This window comes from Platalea leucorodia, assembly GCF_965183815.1.
Source record: "Platalea leucorodia genome assembly, chromosome: 6".
In the NCBI taxonomy this organism is placed as follows: Eukaryota; Metazoa; Chordata; class Aves; order Pelecaniformes; family Threskiornithidae; genus Platalea; species Platalea leucorodia.
Window position 1 is genome coordinate 46,920,434 of NC_138828.1, and position 26,501 is coordinate 46,946,934.

The 26,501-nt window shown below is 36.6% G+C and overlaps 1 protein-coding gene across 1 annotated transcript in view; it reads right to left on the reverse strand.

Moving 5' to 3' along the window:
* The window catches only part of GPM6A (glycoprotein M6A), a gene marked incomplete at both ends in the record, with an annotated part of 128,560 nt that extends 102,505 nt beyond the window's left edge, over positions 1–26,055 (reverse strand). The window contains one exon of the mRNA XM_082314803.1: positions 26,019–26,055. Coding sequence (XP_082170929.1) covers positions 26,019–26,055 — 37 coding nt within the window. The remainder of the gene's footprint in view (positions 1–26,018) is intronic.
* Between the last annotated feature and the right edge of the window lie 446 nt (positions 26,056–26,501).

Below are 26,501 nucleotides of genomic sequence, written 5' to 3' on the forward strand. Positions count from 1 at the left end.
GAAAATGGCAAACAGAACAAGATCTAAAGTAGTTATGAAATATTTATCTTTCTTCTGTCATACATTAGAACAACTAGATCCAGTTGATGTATAATGTATTCAATCTCCTCAAACTAAAATAATATCCAAAGACTTAAGAACAAAGCCATAATACATAACGTCAATTGCTGTGCATTACTTCATTTTATTTGTGAGTTTGCATTTCTGTCCCCACCACCACCACTGAAAGACAATACACACATTAAGAAAATGGGGAAGAATCTGCTGGCTGCTTCAGCATCCAAGCGATTTTTCCCCCCTGCCCTCCAGTGACACCATTTGAGAGCGGCAGGCCGGGAGCCCGCTCTGCGCATGTTTCCTGGACCACTCTGGTTGCCTTGCCAACGAGCAGGGAGAACTCGGGGCTTACATCGGGCATTTCAATGCAGTGACCCAATTACTGTCTGTCAACAAATTCACTGGGACAATAGCGAGTGTAACACATTACAGAGATTAAATCCCAGAGACTGAACTACAAAGATGTCTGGAACAAAATCTTAGCCAGTTTGAAAGGCCAGAACGCTATAAACAGAGTTAGCTGTAATATGTTTTAATCCTCCAATGTATTTGTTGCTTTAAAGGAGAAATTTCTACCATAATAATCTGCGTTCATTATTTGTGTATTTATTTTTTTAACTATGTTCACAAACCTATGTCAATATTGCCATAAGAGTAATGGGAATTAAATATCTTTTGTATATTGCCTTCTTGGCTAGAACTGGGCAGAATTAAAACATAAAAACATTCTTCCAAGCTATAAGAATGTAATAGTTAATTTAGAATATATTTGTACAGATGGCCATCGTAGGAGCAAATCATGAAAAAAACCCTACAATGATTTCTGCAAGACAGTTACAGCATGGATTTATATTTAAAAATGAACTATGTGCAGGTTAGTTATAGGTTTCCCAAGCTGTTCTGCCCCTTCACAAATGTATTATCACAGGCATGCTCAAAAAGCTTCCCTCACTTCATTTCCCAGTTTCTTTCTGTTCATTTCATTTGCTGCAAATAGGTTATTCCAATATAAATAATTTGCTTGACGAGACTGGCAACTATCAAGATAACTAAATATACATAATGGCATATTACCAAATGCAAAAATATATATTTAATATGTATTTACCTACATTCTTTAGTTTCTTAGCAATATTACCCTGTCACTTTAAATGAAAGTCAACAATTTTTTTTAAAGGCATGTGTCACCAGTTACCAAATGAGATTATCTGAGGAACCATGCAGAGAGCAAAAAATAGCTGCAGCCTTCTGCAGTATCTGTAGAACAGGCTATTTTTTAAACCACTGTGGGTTTATTTATATGTTTACTCCTAACATTTTGTATACATGTATTAGTTGCCTGGCTATAAGAATCCATACTGCAGCAATTTGACGTTACCAAAATTCTGGGACTGTTTCTCCACTACCTGCCTCCAGCAGAAATATCCTCCTGATTAACACCGAAGAGTGGGTATCACTTCACATCTTGAAACTGATGTTTCCAAACCTGATGTGGATTGTAGACACCCATAGTGTCCATATAACATACTACTTTTTTTTTTTTTTTTTTTAAATTCATTGTCTGGGGTGGGGGGGAATGCAAATGTTCTTTATGCTTGCCTGAGATCACCAATACCACACAAACTTAAAGGTGAAAACTTTATTCTAGAAAATTCAGCATCAGTAAGCGGTAAAAATTGCAATTCTAGATTATATATAATATCCCTGCAGTATTGTCTAATAGTTTAGCTAGCTTATAGAGATGGTGAGCCATGCACAACCCTTTCACTTCCAGCCATCTTTCCCATGCACATTCTTTGTATCACACACTACTGAGCACTTGATCCTTCCTCTGGGCTCTTGTAGCTTTGGTTTTTTTCCCCAAAATTAAATCCCAAATCTGTCATATCTTCAAAGTGCTCCCCAGGCCCATGCTACTATGCCATGCAAAAGTAACATAGGGGGTCTCCTTTCTATCTCTCAGGAGAACTATCTTTGTTTATAATCTTGCCCTGTTCCCTACACAGCAAATTCATCTCTATGTTTCCTGTTCAAAATATCAGAATATTATAAAACTACATACATTATTAATACTTCACACAATACATATTTTATCAAACCCATAACCTCTCATTCTTCACAGATATTACACACCAGCAATACAGATACACACCTGTGTTGATTTGCTATTTCCACTCTTTTCCCCTCTTCCTTACACTCAAGCTTCTCTCAGACATAGGGACTTCCATCATTATGCCAATATTTTCCAATGTAAAACACTGTTTTTCTTTACTAATTTTTCAAAATCAATTATTAAGGATGAAATTGGCTATGCATGGTGTCCCTCTAGGCTGCAATCTTTAAAGTTACAGCCAAAAAAAACCTCCCACTATTCCAAAGAGTGAAGTTAAAGGAAAATACACTAGTTTACACTTGGGGTGGGAAATCTAGCAAGCTTTTCTTTAAACAACTTTAGGATCTCCTTTAGGCTTTACAGGAGGGACTTGAAAATGGCAATGGGATAGGATAATCTCAGATATGTGCTCTTTGAAGCATTCCTAAAAATTCCCTCAGACTTGGTCCATGAAATTTGTGGTACACACACACACACTCAGCAGAGATTTGCTGTGTCTGTGGAACAAATGCTGTCAGGAGTGCAGTCCTTGTCAGCTGGGGCACAGCACAGCTTCTCCTGCATCTCTGCAAAACAGGACATCAGAAGAGTTATCCTGAACTGACTGCATCATGTGCAAAGCCTATGGTGCCCTGGTGAAGAGGGAGTATCTGCTGGTTTGCAAAATGCTCACCATGATTTCCAATTCTTGGCAATTCTGTAAGAATTTGCACAGCCCAGTCTGCTGTTCTTGATTGCAGGACATACAAAGCTTCCAGTTGTGCCCCATCCTCCGCCCCCCCCCCCCTCCCCCCCCCCGCAAGATCATCTGTTTTGCATCTGCCAGTGACTAAAAGGTGCCTAGGTTTCTCCTCAACACATCCTTAATAGAGAATCATTGTGAGAGGATGATTTCAGAATGTTTGCCTCCATGGAAGTGGAGCTTTCCCAATATCATTGTCCACAGGAGCACTTTAGAAGGGAAGAAAGTACTACTTCAGCTTTCTCTCCACTTCTCAAACCACATCGGGAAGGGAAAAAAATCAGACTGTACTGTCTGCTTTCACTGTTAGGTAGCCCTCCCCTCCCTTACACAAGTCTGGCCTCTCTTCCTAGTTAGCAGCTTAGGGAAAACTCCCAGCAGATCCCAGTCCAATGCCTCCTATCTCCATGAGAAACAGCAGCAAAATACTTTTAACAGTAACAAATGCTTCCTGACACCATGCTGCATTTCCCAAAGCCAAAGACTGAGGGCAGTAAAAATGAGATAATTCACTCTTTTGTAGTAGAGGAACATTTTATGATTGATGGCACATGCTGCACTCAGCTTTTGGCAAGTATCACCAAACAACAGCTTTAGCACTGGACTATACTGAAGAGTTACTGCTCAAAGCAAGGCAATGTTTTTATAAAAATTAATGTGCACATCCTACGCAGCACTGCAAGGTAGCTAGTGATACAGGGCTAAGAGTTCATGGGAACTCTTCAGCTAGAAGCAGACATAGCATTTTCTGTCTCTCTTCTGTTGTTGCCTGGGGGAAATGCAAAAGTCCTCAAGGCTTCCTCTCAGGCTAAAGTCTCTGTGCCAATGCAGCCCCGACACAGCTTTGCACAGATCCAGCGTAACTGCTACAGAAACGCCTTCTAGCTGAAAAGCGATTCTGGTTTTCTTCTCTCAGCTTCTTGCTTCAATAGCAACTAGCAGGAGTAAAATATCATATCACATCCCCTAGACACAGAATAAAAGATGGAGGCCCTCCTGTCCTAACAACTCCCTTTCTACACTAAACACTTCCAATCCATCTAGTTACCTCATTTGCCAGCCATTGGCAACTCCAGCGGCTACCCACCCTCCCGCTCCGTGTAACACCATACAGCCCTGACAGTCTCTGACCCATCAGAGGTACTTCACTATCCAGCTGCTAAAAGCACAGGTCTTCATTGAACTGATATAGTGACCTAACGTTATCCACTCAGTCTCTATCCACGCACTGCATTTTACAACATCCCTAGACACAGAGCCTCTGACTACATATTCTGAATAGCCCTGTTATTACCTGCTTTAGGAGCCAGAAAGTCCATGACTCAAGTGAAAGGAACAGCTAAAGGACAAGCAGCAGCTGCAGTGGGGTCACAAGCTTTGCTGGCATAAAATAATTAGTGTGTAAGAGTACATTAATTGCCATAAGCTGTAAAGACAGGAAAATCAGACCCCATAGGCCACTTAGAACAAGTTTAGGGGTTTTTTGCTTGTTTGTTGCTTTGGGGTTTTTTGTTGTCTTTTTTTTTTTTTTTTTTTTTTTTAAAAAAAGGTGCTTGTATTCTTTCACTCATTTTCCAGTTCCTGAGCCTTCAGAATGCATCCACTTCACATTTTCAAGATGTTTCATACATTTATGACATTAAGACTAATATTTTCATTTAATCTCTGTTACTTAGTCCTTGGAAATTTTGAAAACATAAGCAGACATGCCATACAACTCCAGGCAGCAGCCACCTAATGTACTGCATAGCTGCTCAAAATTCCCTCATGATGAAAGTTGTCTTAACTCTTTTGTTGTTCTTTTGTTCTCCAGTGGTAATGAATAACGGTAATCACTTATTTCTTCCAGACTAGTTCACCCCCAGACCTACTTGGTTTTGCTGAACAGTGGAGCATGAGAAAGCTGCAATCACTTTCCGTTTTCCTCTCTCCTAATTTCACTTGGAGAGGAATACCAACATACAACTGCGCTCTACCCTGCTAGCACAGGAAGCCTTATTGGTCTGTTTTATATCATGACTCTGAAATACGATGGCGTAATAACCCTTGCTTCACAATGAAGGCAGACATTCTACAAAATGCATTTTTTTTCCTCAAAATAATTTCTTGAAGCTCCGTTCGTCATCGTCTATAGGACTTGGTTTGTTCCGCAGAACTGAGGAAACCAAACTGTTCTGCAAAATGTTATGCATACTGCTTTTCTGGCAACTACAATATAGTTATATTCAGAAAGTACAATAGCTATTGCACAGCTAGTACAACCTACCATGTAATATAGCCCAAGCTTGCAAGCTCACACATTACATTCATCTTCTGAGCACCTTTTGCTACTACTTTACCTGCCTCTACTCAGGACTCAGAAAAGCACTTTTCATGACTAAACCAATCATCTGCTGTATATTTACTGCCTCTTCCAGCAATATACGTGTCTCCCAGGAACAACAGTGTTTACTTATGGACAAATAGTTTTCTATGCATGTCACAATATAAAGAAAGGACTACACTTATATATAGAAAAAAATCAAGCAAAACAGAATAGAACTTTCAGCCTTCCCAAGGAACTGCCATAAAATTAGATAGAATTTTGAAAAGAATAACGTTTTTCCAAAATTTTTGAATAAATGCAATTTCATATATTTGTATCAAATCTGTACAAAATTAATGCAAAGCTTTCCTTTGAATACTACTTGCTTGAAAAAAAAAAATTGGAAATATGTGATTTCCCCTTTCATTCTTCCTTTCCTATTCCCATCACCCCCCCTCCCCATTTCTAGCAGAATCAAGTGCTCAGTTGTACAACATTTCAGGATACTGACATTTAAAAGCCATTGTGATCTATGGGTTTAAAAAATCTATTGGCCACTTTAAGGAAATGTTTACATTATCTCTATGCTCTAAGATGTTGAATATGGCCAAAAAAAGGTATTGTTGAAAAAAACATAGTTGACTTTGTAGAGCTAAAGCTTGTTTTGCAGGAAAACAGTCCCAACAAAGAGAAAAATCCCCAAAAATGTCAGTAAAGTATTCCTCTGTACACTGTATGTGACATAGATAACTGGTTGATGAATATCACTTCATTACTGAAAGCCATCTAGCATGACCTGATAACTTACGTGTGGCTCCACTGTTTGTGAGCAATGAACCATTCCAAGTTCACAGCAATGGCACCTTTTTGCTTGCTTTTGGTAATGTGTCTGAGTCACGGCAACTTCTTAGCACTTTCTGGCTATGTACAAGATTTAAACAGGCCTGATCCTTCTACAGTCACCAAAGGTACTAATTCAAAGAGCTCATCTGAAAGTGGTTGGATCAAATTTCAGATAATCATTACAAGCAGTGACAAATGCACTGATATATTAGGACTGATCTACATTCAGATATTAGATTATAACAAAACTGAGTCATTCAGGGGTTTTGGGGTGAGGTTTGTTATTTTTTTCTGCCCATCATGTAAGTAAACAAATGCTTATGGTCTAAATAAAAAATTACTAAACAAAATTTGCAGTCCTCATAACACAGGAGTAGGAGAGAAGTTCCAATTCCTCTGCTGAAGGGCTGGGGAAGTCACTGCCCACAGACACTCTTTAAGACAAATGACTTTGCCTCAGAAACAAAGCTTCCTCCCGCCCCCTCCCCAAGATGCACCTTTAAAAAGTTGTTTTGTTTTGTTTTTCTCCAAAGCATAAGGAAATAATGGGATTTGTGTCAGGACTCACGTATACAATGTGAAATCCATGTTTCCTCAGGGATGCAGTACATGGGTCGGTGCTTCAGTGGACTGACTTCTTAGCACTATCATTAATGTTCTCTAGTGAGCTTACCCTGCTATTACAATTCTTGACTGGATGTTGAAGATAAAGTTCCATCCACTTTTCCTCAACCCACAAACAAGAGAGCCTAACTTCAGAGACCTTTATGTCTTAGACTTCATCTGTTTTATTTGTAATAAATCTTTCCTTCTTATTTTTATATCTAGGGAAGTTTATAATAGTTTCACATTGCTTTCAGTCATTCTAATCTTGACATTTGTTGTCTGCAGTCAGACCCCAAGAAGGGCAGAACTGCTCTTCATTGTTATTCAGCACGTTAGCGGCAAAGGTTAGGTCCGTCATGTGCTTTGACCCTAAAATTAAAATACCAAAGCCTGAGGGCTACTCTTATTCACCACAGAAAAAGAAGAAAAACCATATTTCAAGTTATTTGGAAGCATGCAAATGAAAATAAGGATAGGGCATATGCATGCTGAAAGTGTCATCAGCACTGTCTGAGCCTCCATATAACCCAAATCCTATTGATAGAATACATTATATATGTAATTTTAAGAATAATTTTTTCTTTGAAGTCATGAAGGCCAGAAATTTGCTTTTGTAATGCAACTGCTGAGATTTTTGTTCATATCACATGATTTCAGGAGTGACTACTTAAGAGGACTTCAAACTTGCAACAAAGTGAGGGGCATGCAGAAGGCTGCCTATTTCAACAATTAATCTAAGCGTACATCTTGTTAGCAGACAGCAGTGTTAAAGAAAGATCTATAAACAGCATTTAAACAAGATAGCTTAAGTAGCAAAAATAAATCTTGCTATAACAGTGCAGAGCTCAACACAGTGTACTCTTTTCACTAAGATAAATTAGATAGGGGTGGTGGTTATAGTTCTGGGTAGAGACTGCATGCACTGTGACATGATGGGACCACATCCCATGCACAACTGGGGAAAATGTCTTTCTTTGTGTGGGCAATACAACAAATGTATTCAAAGAGAGCAGATACATTTAAGAAACAGTCTTTTGCGTACATTGCTATTAAGAGTTTGGTCTGCTAATCTCCTTCCATACTTCAGCCTGAAATTTTCTTTGTATTTGGGGTTCTATTCCATTATGTGCTGTTAATACAGAGTCCATGTTTTCTGCTGCCAAAGACAGAACAAACTTTTTCATCATTTCATTAGCTGAAAATGTAGTAACCTTCCTAAAGAAAAACAGCCATTCATCTGAAGAAAATGAATATTTTGTTTTAAACAAACAAGCAAGTGAACACAGGCCAATTTGTCACTGTTGGGTATCACTTCTGTAAATGAGTAAGAGAGACACTGATCCCTAGTAGAATCATATCTGTCCTGAACTTTTCATATCACATGTCTATTATCACTAAGAAATCCAGTTCTTTTGAAGGGGCTGAAGTTAACTTTCTGAACTGTTCCTTCCTTTGGCATGCTGCACAGACATCCACCATATGTATATCACAGCATTCCGCCTTAGATTATGTCACTGCTAAAAATCAAAGGTCTGTCACTCTTCATTTTAACAACACATATGCCATATGTATAATGATAGCAATTCCTTTAGTTTTGCTCATTTAAATAAAATATTTGGTTAGAAACTAAAGTGGGACAGACAAGATACTTCAATTACCCTGTATTACACATTTAATAGCAAAGAACATTTAATGGCTGCAATTATTTTAATTATTTATTTATTTACAAATCAGTAAATATTCCCTGGCATACTTCATCTTTCTTTAGTATCTAGAGGCCTCAGCTAAGATGAGATTCCCATTGTAGAAATTTAAAGACTACAATCTACTAAAGCAATAAACAAGTCATAGAATGGGTGGAAGAAATGAAAGCTTATGTATGTCCTATATGGCTTTTCACAGATGGGAAGCCAAGACACAGTGAGTTACAGTAAGATTTTTCAAGGGCACAAACAATTTTGTAGTAATTTCTGTAGGTCAAATGGAAAAATACAAACAATATAGGCAATCAGTTTCAGATCTTTCATATCTCAGTCCAGAATCTTAAATGATATCCTAATAATTTTCACAAAACATTATCTCTAGAACAGTAACTTATAAATTACTGGCTGAAAAATGAGTTTACTTTTCAATCCAATAATATAACTTCTGATACCTTCACTATTTCATAACATTCTTCAGAATTACCAAGCATGATGGAAGTTATTGCTGTGACACATTTCCTTTTTTTAACAGTGTACACTTGCTGAGTATTCATATATTGGACAAAGGTCCGATGTTTGTACCTACTGAAGCTGCACACTACTGGAACTATCTTGGGAAGGTCTTTGATGGGATTTGTGTTTTGTTGTTTTTACCCTATTTGTTGAAAGGCAATTGTTGGTGTTTGGTAATGTTATTACAATAAAGCAGTTGTTTTTACAACCAGTTTATACAAGTGTTCTGCCTCACAGAACGAGGGGTATGGCATATGTTCTTTAAGAAATGTATTTCATATCCCCTACAGGTTCACTTTCACCCACATTAAAATTTTTATGCTTCTGTTGTAGGAGTTTCATAACCCAGTTTCACAAACTGAAAACTATCATCTCAGTACTGCTTTCTTTAAGTGGTAAAACAGATTAAGATGAGCTGGGAGAGCTCAATAACATGAATGTAATCTTATGCATTTTGGCTGCATATTCCACCTCTCATTTACAAAAAGTGAGAAGGTCTCCCAAGTATATATTGAATACAAATGATCCAACTTTGTACTTTCATTGCACATTATCATTACAGTTGCGAACATTCTGGCTATCTACCCACCTTATTAGTTCATAAATAACAACTGAACAAAAGCAGATTGTACTATGAAGAATACAGCTGAATTATCTACCTTTTTTTTTTCCCCTATATCCTTTCGAAAAAGTCTTGAAAATACTTAAAATTGTGTGATTTTAGAATTTTTTTCCCCTCTAAAATCCAGTTAGAAATCTCCAAAATAGCACAGTATTGTTGCTTACCTAACACCAACATCAGCTGCAATTAAAGTTGTAAGACAGCAATTGGAAGATATTGCTAGAGGCTAGTTGTATTAAGAGATACTGCAAAGATTGTATACTTAATACAAAATCTTTAAAATATATAGCATTCCCAGTCTTCTGTCTTGATAACATATTAAGCCTTTGAACTGGACAAAATTAGACTCCTCATTTAGCTTTTTAATGGCAGCAAAATACTAAGATAAACCAAATCAGCTGTGGTCCTCAGTGCACTAACTCTGCTGACAAGGTGGCCACTATCAGGAAGACAAGTTTACTATAAACTAGGGAGAAGGAAAACAAAGAGCAATTAAGCAACCAGAATGATGCTCTGGGCTAGAGAAACTCAGCTGATAAACCTTGAGCCAATGTCAGGAGCAGAGTGCCTACTAGGGCACATCATTGGCATTCTGGCCCACAGGATGCTTTTCTCCTTCTCCAGAGAAGCAGCGTGGATTTCATTCATTTCTAAGCCGTGCAGTTCACCAGCATGGAAACATAAGAGTGGAATGGAGATAACAAGCCAAAAGACAGTATTTCACTAGCTGATAGCTCCGGAGAAATGAAAGCATAGCTGATAGTAACAAAATAAATAAGGCCTATGCTTCTGCACTACCCTGATACGGAGGAATCTATGAAGCTTCATTTAAAGTTCTTTTTCCTTTATATTTGTCCTTCAATAAGAATAGTATGGAAACAGCAGAAAACAATATTTTAAAGTTTAAAGAAACTGTCCTGAGGCATTATATTTTTCCAGTATGAAAAACAGCTCTGGAACTACAGACTGTTAAGAAGTTTTCTTTAATAATATGGTTATTACTACTTTGAATATTCATACCTATTTTTGAACTTCCTTGCACTGCTAATAAACAAGACCTGCTGAATACATTTGCAAGCTGAGTAACTGAGACATGTAGCACTTATTGCACCATTGCCACTGAGGACATAAAAAGACTTAACTGATACCGTCTCCAAATACATAACCAGCTCCATAAGCTGCCTTTAAAAATTTCTAAAATGTCAGACATAGAGCAGATATTTACCCTCTACGTACACGTAAAAGCCTAATTCTGCCTCTACTGAATACCTTAGATTTACAATGGCTTTGCTGGAATGTACAAGAAATACAGTATTGGATAACAGAAATTTGGATATTTTATTAGCTACAGGCATAAAATTGTACACCGACACAAGTATTTGTCAAGCATTATGTCACAGAGAAATCTAGTTTCAGTTTTAAAGCAAACGATTGCATATTCTGAAATGAGACCACTCTGAGTTAGTCATTTCCATTAAAACTATGAAGTAGAATTGCCTAGCAACCAAGAAAATTAATTCAGAGATTAAAATAAACACTGTGACACTGACAGAGCAACTGCTATTCTATCCCAACAACCACAAAGACACTTAGAAAAGAGGCTAGTGGTTCCTGAATTTTTCTTAACAAAGGAAAAACAAACAATTTCATAAAATGAGTCATAATGGAAAAATAATAAAAACAAGCAGTCAAAGCAATTGCATAAAGCAAATGCAAATAATTGCCCTCTTTTTACACCACATCATTAAAATGAAAAATATAGAAAGTTTTTTCATATTCTGACAACAGTGAACAAATTGTGGAGATTTCTAACATGCTTTCCCACTTACAAAGAGCAAATTTGTTTCATTACATTCATTCCATGCAAGTATTCTATATTTTAGTACTTACTAGCTTAATTTATTACAGAATTTATGACCATGCCTACCTGAAAAAACTCTGCAGCGTTATTACCCACTGCTACCCCTAGTCAAATTATTCCTCGTCACATTTCTGTAGAGAAGCTGTTAAATTATACAGTTTATCACACTGAGGTTGTTATGGAAAAAAAACCGTAACAGATTAAGGACAGTAAGGATGACTGCAATAATTTAGTTTAATGACTGCTACTCTTATATTGCTTGTTACATCTGGGCCATTGTGTAATTCATTGTCCCTGAAGGACTACAAAAAGCCTAGTAAAATTATCCCTTATAGAAATAAAACAACAACATTCTGTAGCAACATTGAAGTCTATCGCCTTATCAGGATATTAGATTAGAGGAATGATTACAGATCAGCGATTCCTGAGTGGCAGTACTTTCAGATCTCTAGTAGTCAACAGTCCATCTTTCCAGCTTAAGGTACAGAGTTCGTACGCACTCAAAAAAAGATTAGGAATTACGAAGGCAAGAACAACCAAAAGAGAAAAATGAGATCCCAGAGGATGTCACAAGATGTAGCAACTGCAGCAGCTATATCAAATCTAGTCGAATCTACATTAAAAGATAATAATAAAAATAAAACAATATGAGAAATAAATCAAGACAGACAAGTAGGAATAACTGTGTGTTAGAAGGTAACTCCCCAGGCGTGGACATAACTGTACTCTTCTATCAGGAAAGAACAGTATATTTCAGCTCTTTGGTTGTGTATAATATTTACAAAACACACCCGCAGCTAGCTACAGGTACTTTAAAGTCTTGAAGTGCCTGAACTGGATTTTAGAAGTTAATGCTGTCAATAAATATGTAGTAAAGTCCATGTTTTCATCTTCTAGAAGGGGATTTGACAGGTAATAATGGAAGGATATCTGCTAGAAGCACAGGCAATATAGATAGTATGGGCACGTATAACGGATCAAAATGAAGAAAATATTAACAGCAAAAATCCCCCATATGCAAACACATCCATAAAGCCAATAAAAGACCCCAAATGTCCATAACAGGCTCCCCTGTGTCTTAAATATTTAATGACTGTACCAGACAGGGAGGGGAGAGAAAAATATCTTGTCCGAACCATTAGCATAAACACAGCTGACCTAAAAGACCTACTCACCACTAGGTTATAATTACTTCAGTGTTTTCACTAGTGAACAATGTTCATAAATCCAGAATAACTTTAAAAGATTACATCCTTGAGAAATGGTAGCCTCCATATGCTGTTGAACAGCTGAAATAAATTTATTTTTTATTTTCTGGCCTTTGTGCCGCATGCCATGGGTGCGGTTGTAGTATACATGTTTTACAAAACTCTTAGGATAGTCACAGTGATAAGCACCTTTTTTGATCAATTTTATCTGTATGATAGAATGGTTATAATGTATAATAGAAGATACTCTTGCAAACTCTACACATAGCTGACAATAGTATCTTTTTTCCCTTTAAGATTTTAAACAGCGCAATTTATATGGCAAAAATCTCAGAAACAAACACCCATTTTCTGTGTTCATACTAGACACTGTCAGAGTCCAGAACCTTGTAATAACAGAAAGCCTTTTAATAGACTCTCAGCTCAGAAGGGTTTCTCAAACATCTACTCCACTCTATCCCACAAAACACAGGCAACTAACCAACACACTGCTTCAGACATGCATTAAAAGACCAAAAGTCTCACCTATAGTTTGTTACAAGAGGACAGTGAGAAGGATAACACCAGTATTAGTCCTTGCACTAGCAGCAGGAATGTAATAAAATTAAACTCCCAGATAATCTTAGAAAGCAGACCATGACCATGTTGCAGAAAAAAAGGTAAAAAGAAGGTCACTAGTAGCCTGCCTTGGGGAAAATTCCATCTGCACAGCAAATTTGATGATCAGCTTGGCTTAAGCATGAGAACAAGACACGCTGGCAAAGTACTTCAATATCACTAGAAGGTCCAGTATACCCTGCCCAAGAATGAATCAAATTTCTAGTAATTCAAAGGAAAAACACATACAAAACCCCTTAAAAATTATTATTCTTTTTTTCTTGGCTGTTTTAATTTCTTGGAACCTGCAGACAGACACAAGAAAGTGTATTAATCTACTGTAACACCACGCAAAACAAACAAAAATACCCCAGCAGATAAATAAACTGCATTCAGCCTTCCTTCCAGTCTCCTCTCAGACCCTATTAAATTGCATCATCATAACCTCTCACAGATTTCCTGCCAAAAACCTAATGGCTACATGCAAATTACTCCATGGCACTGTTAGGTCTTAATCTTAAAGACCATGTAGCTGCTTCCTTTTTGCTTATGTGAATAATTGATGTAAAACCAATGGGATTACTTACAGTGCATTACATCAAATATGTACATATAAGTCTTTGCAACATCAGAGCATTGGTCATTGATTTTGAAGTTATTTATGTCTATAATTTTAGAAGAATTATATTACCCTAAAATCAAGGGCAATATATGCATTTACCAGCAAAACCTACTCATTTTGACAACGTTGGTGGGTAGTGTGAATGAAAGTGGTCCTTAAGACTCTACTAGGACTATGAATTTTCCAGAAAAGAGGAAGTATTATGTAGCAAATATAGTCAAGACTAAATAGAAGAAAAAGTTTTATGGCTCAGAGGAGCAAGTCCCAAGCTAATTATGAAAATTATGAACACTTGGAAAACAAGATACTGTTTTGTTTCGATCTAGTTCAGCCATCTAGTTAAGTAACATGGCAATAAGATGCTTTTGAATAGTGTGAGAACTACAAAGAGAATCTGCAGGTGTTTAGAAGGAACTGCAACCTACTACTAAGAGGAAAGGCAGGGGAAAGCATGGTTATGCTTATTTATAATGTTAAAAGTGTATGTTGATCAGAAGTAGCGGTCAACCACTCAGCAAGAAATTAGAAGGCTGAGAAAGTCTCTGAAGACAATTGTACTGCTATATTGGGGCATCACAACAAATAGGAAAAGCATTTTATATATCTAACATACTCAGACTGTTTCATGAGAAAGTAAATCACTGTATTTGTGTTATTCAGCTAGAAATGTAAGTTCCTTTTCTATATTGGACTGGTTTATCAACAAGTCATGAACAAAGGTGTCCTGGTTTTGGCTGGGATAGAGTTAATTTTCTTCCTAGCAGCTGGTGTAGTGCTGTGTTTTGGATTTAGTATAAGAATAACGTTGATAACACAGTGCTGTTTTAGTTGTTGCTAAGTAGTGCTTACACTAGTCAACGACTTTTCAGCTTCCCATGCTCTGCCCGGTGCACAGGAAGCTGGGAGCGGGCACAGGACAGCTGGCCCAGACTGGCCAAAGGGCTATGCCATACCGTATGGCGTCATGCTCAGTGTATAAGCTGAGGGCAGTTGGCCAGGGGGGCAGCTAGTCGCTGCTTGGGGATGGGCTGGGCATCAGTCAGTGGGGTGGTGAGCAGTTGCATCACTTTTTCCTGGGTTTTGTTTCTCTTTCTCTCTCTCTCTCCCTCTCTCTTGAGTTGTTTTCCTTTTCATTACATTTTTTAAAATTATTATTATTTTATTTGAATTATTAAACTGCCTTTATCTCAACCCACAAGTTTTTGCTCTTCTGATTCTCTTGCATCCCACCGGGGGGGGGAGGGTGAGCAAGCGACTGTGGTGCTTGGTTGCCGACTAGGTCTAAACCACGACAATAGGCAAACCATGTTAAGTGGGAAGCATTTCACACCAAAGCTACTCAGTTTAAAAAACAATAATACAACAATATAATCTAATACCTTTATGAACAACACAGTGGCAAGTTGTCAATAGTCCCTTTCTCAAGGCAATTTCAGACATTTACTGTCATCCTCAGTTATGCATATTGAGTTACTATTTACAATGATTTAGCAACCTACTACCCCCATAAGTGCAAGCACATGCTCTTTATTGGTATATACCTTTATGAAAAACACTGTCTTTTAAAAGTTTATAAGTTGTTTTGTGCCATATGCAGAATTCAAAATGTTATTGATTTTACTATCGTCATTATCAGTAAAAATAAAAATCTGTTCATGGACACCTGCTCAATTATGGTTTATCATAATAGACTAATCCAACAGCCAGAGAGGTTGAATTTGGGCTCACTGTGCCCAGTAGCAGCTACTGCATCCCCTTTCTTCTACTGCAGCTACCTGACCTGTTTAACATTGTACTCAGATAGGGCACAGAAGCATTTGTCTGCTCCAAGTGACAGCAGCACCTTTTGCTCAGTTGTTCCCCGCCTCCTCCGTTGAAAAGGGAGCATATCAAATGTAAGCATCTCAGAGACCAGATCCAGCCTCCAAGTTCCACCATGAACATGGTAAATAAATTATGCAGAAAAATGTAGTTGGAAATATAATCTTCACCATAGAAGTAACAGTACAAGCAGGTTAGTAAAGAGCAAGAAGTTGCTGAATGTAAATCACTTTGTACATATGACATGAGGATGCAATATGGTATTTAACTGATAAAAGGCAAGGATTAATTTACTGGAAAGGTTAAGGTAACTTTAGCTTTTCTGTTGTCATTCACTAACCGGGAATGCAATTGTCCATTGAATCACTTCAGTTAGTTAGGTAACCCACAAATGCTCCCTCAAGTGAGATCACAAGCATGCCTCCCTCTGGAAAAAATGTCCTTCTACCTCTCTAATAAGTAACTGTTAATTCTCCTGTACTTTGTAAGGAAGGGTAGATGCTCTGTTTTATGTTACTTGAACTGTGTATTTAATTCTCCTTATCCAATAGGAATACCTCAGAATTTGCAGTTCCTGGCAGTATTACCAAAGGCTTATCACAAACCACAACAACATATAAAAATTATTCAGAGAGGGCTCTACCAGTAGGCTATGTACAGATGTCTTTGGCAGCATGCCTAGAATGCCATGAAATCCAAGGTGTTCCATAAATTCCCACGTCATGTTCTCAGGCCATTTGTGCTTTATGGGTCAAAACGTATGACTTGAATTTTCCCAAAAGACCAAGGAGATGACCAGGTAAAACCTGAAATGTGGGAGGCTTACTAATCTCTGCAGTGTACTTCTATAAGCTAACAAAGAGACTGTTTGCAAGTTTCTTTGGGGCTTTATATGCCACCATAATATCTAGAGTCTATCTTTTTTTTTCCTGAAAGATATCAGAAAGAAAACCATCCAAAACTGCAAATGTTTACTAATGTGAAATGTTAAAGAACAGTCTTAAGACCTAGGACTTATTTACTGATAGAACAGGAACAATAGAACTAGCAACAGTGCTAACTTTTCCATGGTCTTCCACCTCTAGTGCAGACTTGGAGGATTCACCCTCAGCAGCCTGCACAATATCTGGCTCACCACAGTCCAGATTCTCCTTGTCATACTAGAGAAACTTACCACAGCACCAACTTCTGCATGCAGATTCTAGCCTGTATTAAGAAGTCCCAAAGCATTTAATGCTTTGTTAATTTAATGTTAGTAGCTTGCACCATATCAGAGCAGAAGATATTTTGAAGGTTGAGGGTTGTTTAAAGTGAGATGTGTAATAGAAGGGCAAAAGAGATGGGGAGCAAAGAATTTGGGAGATAGAAACAAAACATGATAATATGTATATATTGGCTGTCTTCTGGAGAGGCAAGAATCAGAGCTCTGTGCCATCCAAGCACAGGGATAAGTACCTGGCTTGGATAGGTTTCTTCATCTACTCCCTGAGATACCAATAAAAACCATGACACCAGAAGCTCAGGATCTATTCCTGTATAAAAATATGCAAGCCTAAGTTCTTAGCTATGGCCAAACGTGTCCTCACTTGAGAGCTGCAAAGAGAGACCCCAAGCTCTTCCCATGTGTCTTTTCTAAAAGCTTTTAAATTGATTCAAAATTATGCCAGCTGCTTACTATTGCATGTAGCTTAATAGAGTAAGAGATTTGGTGGGAAATCAGGGGGTGGCAGGCTTTGATGAATTACATAAAGCTAAGATGATTCACCAGTAGTGGAGGGTGCCACTACACTGTGGAGCCTCCCACACTGGCTACATCACCTTGCTAGGCAAGGGTACACAGTACCAGCTTCCTTCACCAGAGAAACTAGGCCAACAGGTCAACTGTGAGAACTCTTTTCCATGAACATGACGTGATATACTTACCTTTTCCAACTGAAAGGATCTTTCCTACCTCTTATCGCTTTAAGATAAAACCGAACCTGCTCTCCCTCTTTCCCTCACCTATGCATAACTTCAAAATGGCTAGAAACTGCCCACAGTTACAGTATTACCATAGTAATAATACAGTATTACCATAGTAATATTACAGTATTACCATAGTATCCACGAACATAGCATGGCTACTGTTTCACTTGAGGGGAAAAAAAGTGTTTAACTTACATGTTCACTATTTTGAAAAGATAATCTGAATTTATGCTTCTAATAACTTTTTATGTAAAACTTCAAATGTTTTATTTACCGACATTAATCTGCAAATATCAATCTAGTACTATTCCATTCAGATTACTTGTGTTTTGGCTGGGTTTTTTTTAAGTTTAAAATTATTGAACTTTATATCATTATATCAACACCATAAGAGATTTTAATTTATTTTTTTTTTCTTGAGAGACTAAAATGTAAAGATTTGGAAGCCATTTAAAAACACTCTGCCTTAAAACACATTTTATTTCTAAAGGAACTCCTAAAATTTCCATCAAGGCCCTCTACAGGTCTTGTCTGAAAGATCAAATGTTAGTATCTTTCATTCTTTTAACTCTAATATTGTCTTCCTCTATTTCCATATCAATTTCAAACTTCTGAACCCCTCCAAAGCTCTTTCAAGTTATATTACTTATTCCTTTCTTCTTTTTGTCATATTGCCTCTCTTCAACCTCTATCAGCAGAATCATCTCTATTTTTTTCCCATTGTGCCTTAATGCAAAGCAATCCCTCCTTAATCACTTCACTAAGCTATTATACTCTCTTCCTTCAAATTCATCCTTAATGACCAATTTTACCTATATAAAATCATCCTGCTGCAGATTGAGAAGCAGGATGTGACCAGCTATGACTTAATTAATAAACATGCAGCACTTGTCATCTTATATTACATGTTCCCAGAAGAAATTAAAAAATGTTGTAGAATTTCATTTCCATGCCTTCCAGATGCTAAAAAGAAAGTGCTTCCAGAGAAAATTGAAAAGCAGGACAGCAGTCGCAAAGAGCTACTTTTTTTTTTTTTTTTAGGAAGAGGAAGAAAAACAAAACACTCATGGGGTACAAATAGGAAGATACTGAGGAGTGCTTACTGGAATGGCAAATACTATATTTTATTTGAGTTTTATTTATACTCTGGCAGTAGCACCTTCCTGCAAAACTCGTATACCAAAAGTGCAGCAAGTGCACCTTTTGCTGAAGTCTAGTTTTATACCAGAACTGCAGCAAATGCACTGCTTCCCTCACACCACTGTTAGAAAGACAGATTTTTGTTAAAATTGATACTAAATTTATTGTGATATTCATTTGCTGTACAGTTGTATTGTTATCACTACTGGGGAAAAAAAAAATTATACTTTCACTATGTGAACCAAATACAAATTCTTCGGAAACTGTCCAAGTGCAAATATCAGGGGTATTATAAATGTAAAGAGAAGAGTAATCCTTGCACTTAGTAGTAGTTGGTGATACTTTAGCAACTGTTATTTGGCACAATGTTGTCCCAGATGGCTACAGTATAAATTTTGGGAAGCCTGCTGAAATCCTGCATGATGACTAGTAGAAGGAGCTTAAAATATCGGGGAGGGGGGAAGAGAAAATTTAGCCTTCTTGAGACTAGTGTATTCTAGTATGAGAGTTGGCATGGAGAAGCTAACAGAATACCTAAGCCATTTTTTGTGTCAGTGGCCTTCCTTCAAAAGGCCCTAAAGCGTATGTGTACAAAAATTCTCAGTTCTGATAGTTAATCCGTATTCAGTGTTTATCTTTGACCCTCACAATTTTGATCGTCTGAGTTTGATCTCTCTGCAGCTGAGAAAATGACAAGACTTATTTCTCATTCCTTACATGCTGGAACTGAAGTCTCTGTAATTCCCCACCCCCTCAAGCAAAAGATTTGTGGCAACACATCAATGTGGGACTTGCTGGCCTCTCTCAGAAATCAGTCACATGGTAAGATATCAGCAGGAATTATGCATTTTAGTTGCACGAATTGGCTGAAAATTCTTCTGAAATAGAATTTTCAAATGGAATATTAACTGACAAAATATTTGATATAAGTTCAATATTCATGTTTGCCTTTTTTACATTCTGATTTTCAACGGCCATCAGGTGCTTATGTGCTTTATGCTTTTTATAAAATCATACACAGTGTTTACAACCTGAAGCAGAACAGCCCAAAAATGTGTAATTTTTTTTCTTATTTTCTACTTAATCCTCCATATAAAACTATTAGGAGGAAAGAGCATATTCTCACCTGTTTATATAGGCAAAATTAACAGTTCGAAACTATCATATCGAGAAAGCAAACATTGTCATTATGTGAGGCCAGCAGCATTCTATCCATTCTTTCATCCTGAATTTTAGTGCAGTGGTAGGCAATTCAAACAGGTTAAAAATTGTTTTGCCAAAATTGTTTAAGGTGCTTATCAGAAATGAATGCATAGTCACAATATAAAATGAACAATTTTTAGATATTAGATATATCAGTCCCTCAATCCTTCTCCATAAGGAGCCTAAGCACTAACCTGAATCAAGTTTATTTTTGCTATATCTGCAGTATTGTTTTGTCATTACTAAATGCTTATTTCTTCAGAGTAATTAGAAACCCAAAATACCCCTTTTCCCCCAAAGTGAGCCTTTACTTTCACAAACTCTAGAAAAAGCTTTTTATAAATTTATATTGCTGTTTTGATACAGTATTTTTTCAAGAATTAGTATAAATTGATAATTTTAAATATATTCAACACTTTTTTGTAAGCACTTACATATCTTACTTATGAAATATCTTATTTCTAAAATAGCTTTGTTATGAAATTGATGTACAAGTGTCAAAATTACCATGAAGACTTAAATTCTCACACATTCAATTGAGGATTCCATCTGCCTTAGGGCAGTTGGAATATTTTTTACCCTGTAAGAATATATATAAAAGTATAATTAGGTCCTATTAATGCTGGATTTTCATGCCTATGACTAGTATGATGTTAAGCCCATAAGAAATACAAAGTTTTCTACTATTAACAGAGACATTTAAAGGTTAAAGATTAAATAAGGAAGCAGGACTATTTTTATTTACAACATTATCTGTGAATAAAAGCCTAATGTATTGAATAAATAACATATTCCAATCACAGCTCTGGAACTCACTGCTTCTAATGTAAGAATATTAAGTAAGGTAGTCTGTAGTTACTACATAAAGGAGAATAACTTATAATATTAGAACAATTAACTTCAAATTCATATTGAATGTTATTGCATTTTTCTTTAATAAACCTTATTGATTAACTACTAAGGAGTGTTAAGCGGGAAATATAGTGAGGTACTTTGCCAGATGTTAAAATTTACTTCCATATTTAACATTGATTAAGAAGGAAAATTATTCACTCTGTTAGTGACTTTGTGATTGTCAAGTGAGTGAGTATTTTATCTGACATTTACTATACACACACACTTTTAAGAATAGGCAACAATAAACATGATGAAAGTTAAGACCATTCTACTCTGAAGGAACCTGTAAAAATCCAATGAACACATCCAAGCTGAACACAAGCTTGGGAACTAAGAGTAGACTTGAAAATATATTCCCAAAAGAAATAGAGATTGACCTCTGCCCATCGTGTTTTCTTCAAGAATCAAGCATTGCAAATCTGAGTTTTGTATGAAGAATATCAGCCAGCAAATGTCTGCTACTTCCTACTTATAAGGCCAAATTTAAAAACTGTTGCCAAATTACTCACAAAACTGTACTTCAGGGGTCCCATAAGACTAGATAGCGTTACTAACAACATAAAAAAAGATCTAACTGAAGATACAAGCACGGCTCACACTTAGTGTGGCATTGACATTAAAGAACAGAAAATAACTCTGTGGCTTTATTTACAAGTATAGGCACCCAACAAAATCAAAGTGCAAAATACTGAGATTTGCTCATTTTTATTTTAACCAACTTTCTAACAATAGTCAAATGAGAAACTGGACAACTGTTCTCTTTTAGAGGTAAATAAAAAGATTTAGAAGACTAACTTGCAAAGGATGCCAGAAGTGTTTTGAGTATTTGGCTGTTGGTTTATTTCTTAATATGAAGTAAAAATCATCACTTTCATCTAGTCTATAGTATCCTACTAACTCAGAGTCTGCCATTTTCCAAAAAGTACTGAAGTAAGAGGAAGCAATTCAGTCTCTCATGGCTGAAGAAGCAGAGGCTGTGTGTACGTATTACTGATAGCATACTAGACTCCTTATGAGTTTCATCTAAAACTCTGCTTAAAGCTCTCCTTTACTGGCATGCTGCGGAACAAAAGCAAAAGCTTTGATAATAGGCTGCAGATCCACTTAAATCACTAACACAGACCAAATACTAACTCATTATTTATCTGCTAGTATTCAACCATTTCTTGTCACAATAATATATTTTTTTGCTATCCTACCAGTGGAACCTTATTTATGTTTGTTAGGTATACTACAGCCAAGAGAGCTTAAGTATAATTAGCTCTTCATCATGTTTGCTGCTGTACAAACACAGATGCTCTATCCATTCCCGAGAGTTTATTTTATAAAGGAATTCAAACTACAAATTGAAGTTATGGATGAACCATAAAAAAAAAAAGGGCACATTTATCTTCAATTTAGTGCAAGTGGTATAAGTGTGTCTTGCTGTGTTACAGAATCTCTTTTTCTGAAATAGATAAGTGGTGAGAACAACCCTGAACTCCGCTGTACCAAGTCCCACACAACGCAAAAAATTACAGTGCTTGCCTTCTGAGAAGTGTTCTATTGGGACAAGTGACTGGAGTTGGGGACATCATTGCAATCTTAGTGCTTTCACAGAGGGAAGACCTGTTCTGCAGGAACTGGGCCAATATCTTTTTCCACATAGCAAAGCTACCAGTTTGACGTCATTGTCTTTCAAACACTGGCAGTTGAGACCTGCCACTGACACATGCAAATTTATGCATGAGGTTCTCAAAATTAGCATGCATCCCTAAAGATATCAGTGAAACTTCTGCTTCTAAGTGGAGCTGATCACTTTTGAAAAATAAACCAGTCACATAAATTACAGGCTTTAGTTATTCTGGGTTTTCCAGACAGCAAATTTGCAATCAAAGCTCTTAGTATGTTACAGCTCTAGGCACATAGCATAATGTCAGTATTATGGAAATTGTGAACAAGTTGATATTTCTGAGATGTTATGACTTTTTACTTTGTTAGAACATATTTCAGTGTTCACATGTAGCTTACATTTCAGCCAGACTTTCTACAGACTTTCAGTTCTTGGACAGCTACAGACAGCTGTGTAGCAAATACCTTTGAAACATCCTCCCCAACCTGTACTGGCTTGCAAGCAAAGGAAATGTGGTATCACGGGAAAAAAGGGGTGGGGGGTGGGGAAACAAGTCTTCTAATACTTTAAAACAGAAAATGAATGAATACAAATTATTCTTGGTTTCAGTTTTTACAGCTTTAAATACGAAAACTGCTGCACAACAGCATTATCTCAATTTACCTTATTAAGGGTACTAATGCCAAGAAGAAACCATATTTTCCAAGGCCAATAGAAAGAAAATTGGGGGGGGGGGGGGGGGGGGGCGGGCAGAAGACGTGCATTTCTGTTTTCCAGTCATTACTTTGAACTATTAGTAATTCCTTATTTTCAGAAAACAGATGTAATATATTTCCCTGCTGACAATTTTCCAAGATACAGCCATTAAAAAAATCATAACTGTTAAACACTAGAATCTACAGAGATTGTGTAAGGCAGGTCATTATTTGGAACCACTACGGTAGGAATCGTGGTTGCACTTACCAATATCTTATTGCACAAAATTCTTTAAAATAACAAGACTTCCAAATCTGCAAGCTTCTTATTAGAGCTATCTTTATTGTATTTATGAAATGCATCAGTATGAAACTATTCACTTCCATCATGGCTGCTAGCAAGACGTAATGCTGTTCAGTGGGAGGTTCAAAGCATCTGCTGTGAAGAGCACAGGCGTTGATAAGCAGTGACAATTTATACTCCCATTGATTTTGTAGAAAGCAGAGGAGAAAAAGAAAGAAACAATTCCACTCAAGATGGCAGGAGAATGAAAATTAGAATATATGAATTATAGTAAAAGTTGCTGGGGCACTACAGTTAGAAAAACTAGTCCAGATGACTTGGAACTATACTATGGATATCAATTAAACACATAATAGGTAGATCATGCTAAATGAAAGAAAAACAGAAACTATGAAAGAGAAGTATCAAGTCATACTAATAACAGCCAATATTTTTCAAGTGCAAAGTGCAAACCTTAAAGAGAAATCATGATTTCATAATCATCCCTATATTTCACTATAATTCCAACATCTACATTCAAGCACCCCCAAAAATTCCAAAGTGAAAATATTTTTTCATTTTCCTCCTAAATTGTAAGTTTTCTTCGAACTCTAAATACATTTTAAAAGTTGTCATAATCCAAAGTGGGAACACGACAGGTTGACATGACAGGTTTGCAGGTATGGTCACAGCAACTAAGTAGCATCCCGTTCCACACCAATAAGGAAAAATACATATAATTTGTGAGCTCTTAACATTCTCCTGTCACTGTCTGTGATGACAGCTGGGTACCACTAAAGGGAAAAAAGGCTGAACACATGGCATTGTAAAAGGGGGGTGAGGGGTAAGTAGTGTTAGCTGTTGTAATCACACTATTAATCACACCATTTTCAGTGGCTATTGGTCATTCAACTGCTTATCATATGAACAATGAGGACACAGTTTATCAATAACAACATGTTCTTTTGATATACAAAATTATTCACTTTTTTCTCTTATTTTTCTCTCTATTAAGAATCTAGGGATTTTGAATTTCATACTGTTTCTTCAGGCAATATCATTCAGTAACAACGAAGTATTTTGATTCAGTGGTCAAACAGTTCAATTCACTTGTTTTAAAGAAGGAAAAAAAACCACATTTCAGACTTTAAAAAAGCATGTCTTCAATTTCTAAATGCAAAGCACATTAAATAATTTGAACCATACAATAAAAGTATTGATTTTACCTTCAGAAAAAAAAAAACAAAAAACAAAAAACAACAAAAACAACAAACATGTCTTGTACTTTCCCATTATTTCTGCCATCTGCAAATAATAAAATTCAACTGAAGAAACTGCTGAAATCACCAGACAGATACTAATCTATTTATCTATAAACATAAGTAGGTATATATACACAGAGGGGGCACATATATCCTCCTTTAGTCTTCTCATGACTATCTACTGTGCATCTAGATCAAGTCAAGACCATAAACCATTCAAAGCTGCATTCTGTCTAAATGGGTCACTTATAATGAGAAAGCATGACATTTACATGTAGAAAGCAGATTGATCAGGGAGTGGAAAAACAGAATGGCATCAGCTCAGAAAAACATGCTTTTACAGGCAATTTATAGTAAATGATTTGGTGAGCTCCTAAATCCTCCTCAAAAATGGAACTGAATTCAAAATAAATGCAAAATGAAAAGTATACATGATTTAATGTGGCAAATATTCACTAGGACTACCCTTTGTGCTTGCAGTAAAGTAAAATGAATAAACCTTGGCTCTTTTCACTACTGTAATGTTGCTTGTACAGAATAACATTTAAGTGAAAACACTAAAAACACTATATTTCTCAGAGATTCACAAATTAATAAGTCTGCAATAATTTTAGATTGCATCTTTAAGTGCTAACACATCCCATAACGTTCAGTTATTTTCAACTTGACAAGAAACAGTGGAACAGAAATGCTCTGAACATGCTGTGTACATCTTGCTAAAGCAATTTCAGCCGCAACGTGCAAAATGAATTTTAGCAAAATGCAAATATTAGAACTATAGCAAGGTTGCTTCAACACATTGCAAAACAAAAGTGGAAAAAAGGCAGAGGGAAATTTCAATACTGCCTAAATATATACAAAATATTCCCCATGTCTTTGTTCAGTCTGGACTCTCATTCAAGGTGTAAATACTGGTTACTTTGTTAGATATCCAACTGCAGCCGGCTCCAAATATTGTGTGAGTAGCTCTCTCATAGTTCACACTAGACTCCCTTGACCCAACTAGACAGGCGTGAAAACATGAAATAAATGAAGGTTAACAAAGACTGGTCTGGGAAGCAGGCTGCATTAAATGCTTACAGTATTATTAGTATAGATGTAAAATTCGCTATTTAGAATCTTTTAATACTACATATCAGATGACAGCCACTATATTAATGCTAGGTGCTATTGCAGAGAGACGAATGAAGTAAATGGTATGGAGAAAAAAAAAAAAAAAAAAAAAAAAAAATCTTTCCTCATCTGCCACATAAGGATATTCACTAAGCTTACAGCATGCTGCTAAAGCAAATAAGCAACAGCAAAATCATTATCTCCTTGCAAAGAGAAAGCAATTTTATCACAATACCTTTCTGTGTTTGTCCCTCTTCCATATTCTCTTCCATGGCTACCTTTCTTCACTAGAAACAGCTACAGAGAATTAATCAAAAGCTTCAGTCAGATGTAGGAAAAAGTGTGGATTTTTTTTTCCCTGGGAAGCTCCAACAGCAGAGGCTTAGGCAAGTCCTCAGAGCTTAGCTAAGGCTCCCTCACTCTCCTTGTTTGCTTGGAGACAGGCTGTCAAGTGTAATTTCATTCAAATTACTCTTCCGTGAAGATTATCAATTTTTCTTCTCAAAGCTGCCCATTGTGTACCACTGTAAGCAGGTATTCAAATGAACAGCCTGTGAATTTTGGGGGGAAATTTGGTTTGAGCCCTTATGGCAATAACACCAATTCATAAGCCTCACTTTGCATATAAAATGGAGAAAAGAAATCGAGGTTTGTATTGAAATCTGTGTTTTAAATTGGAAACAGGCTGTACTGAAAACAGATGGAGGGGTGTCCTCCT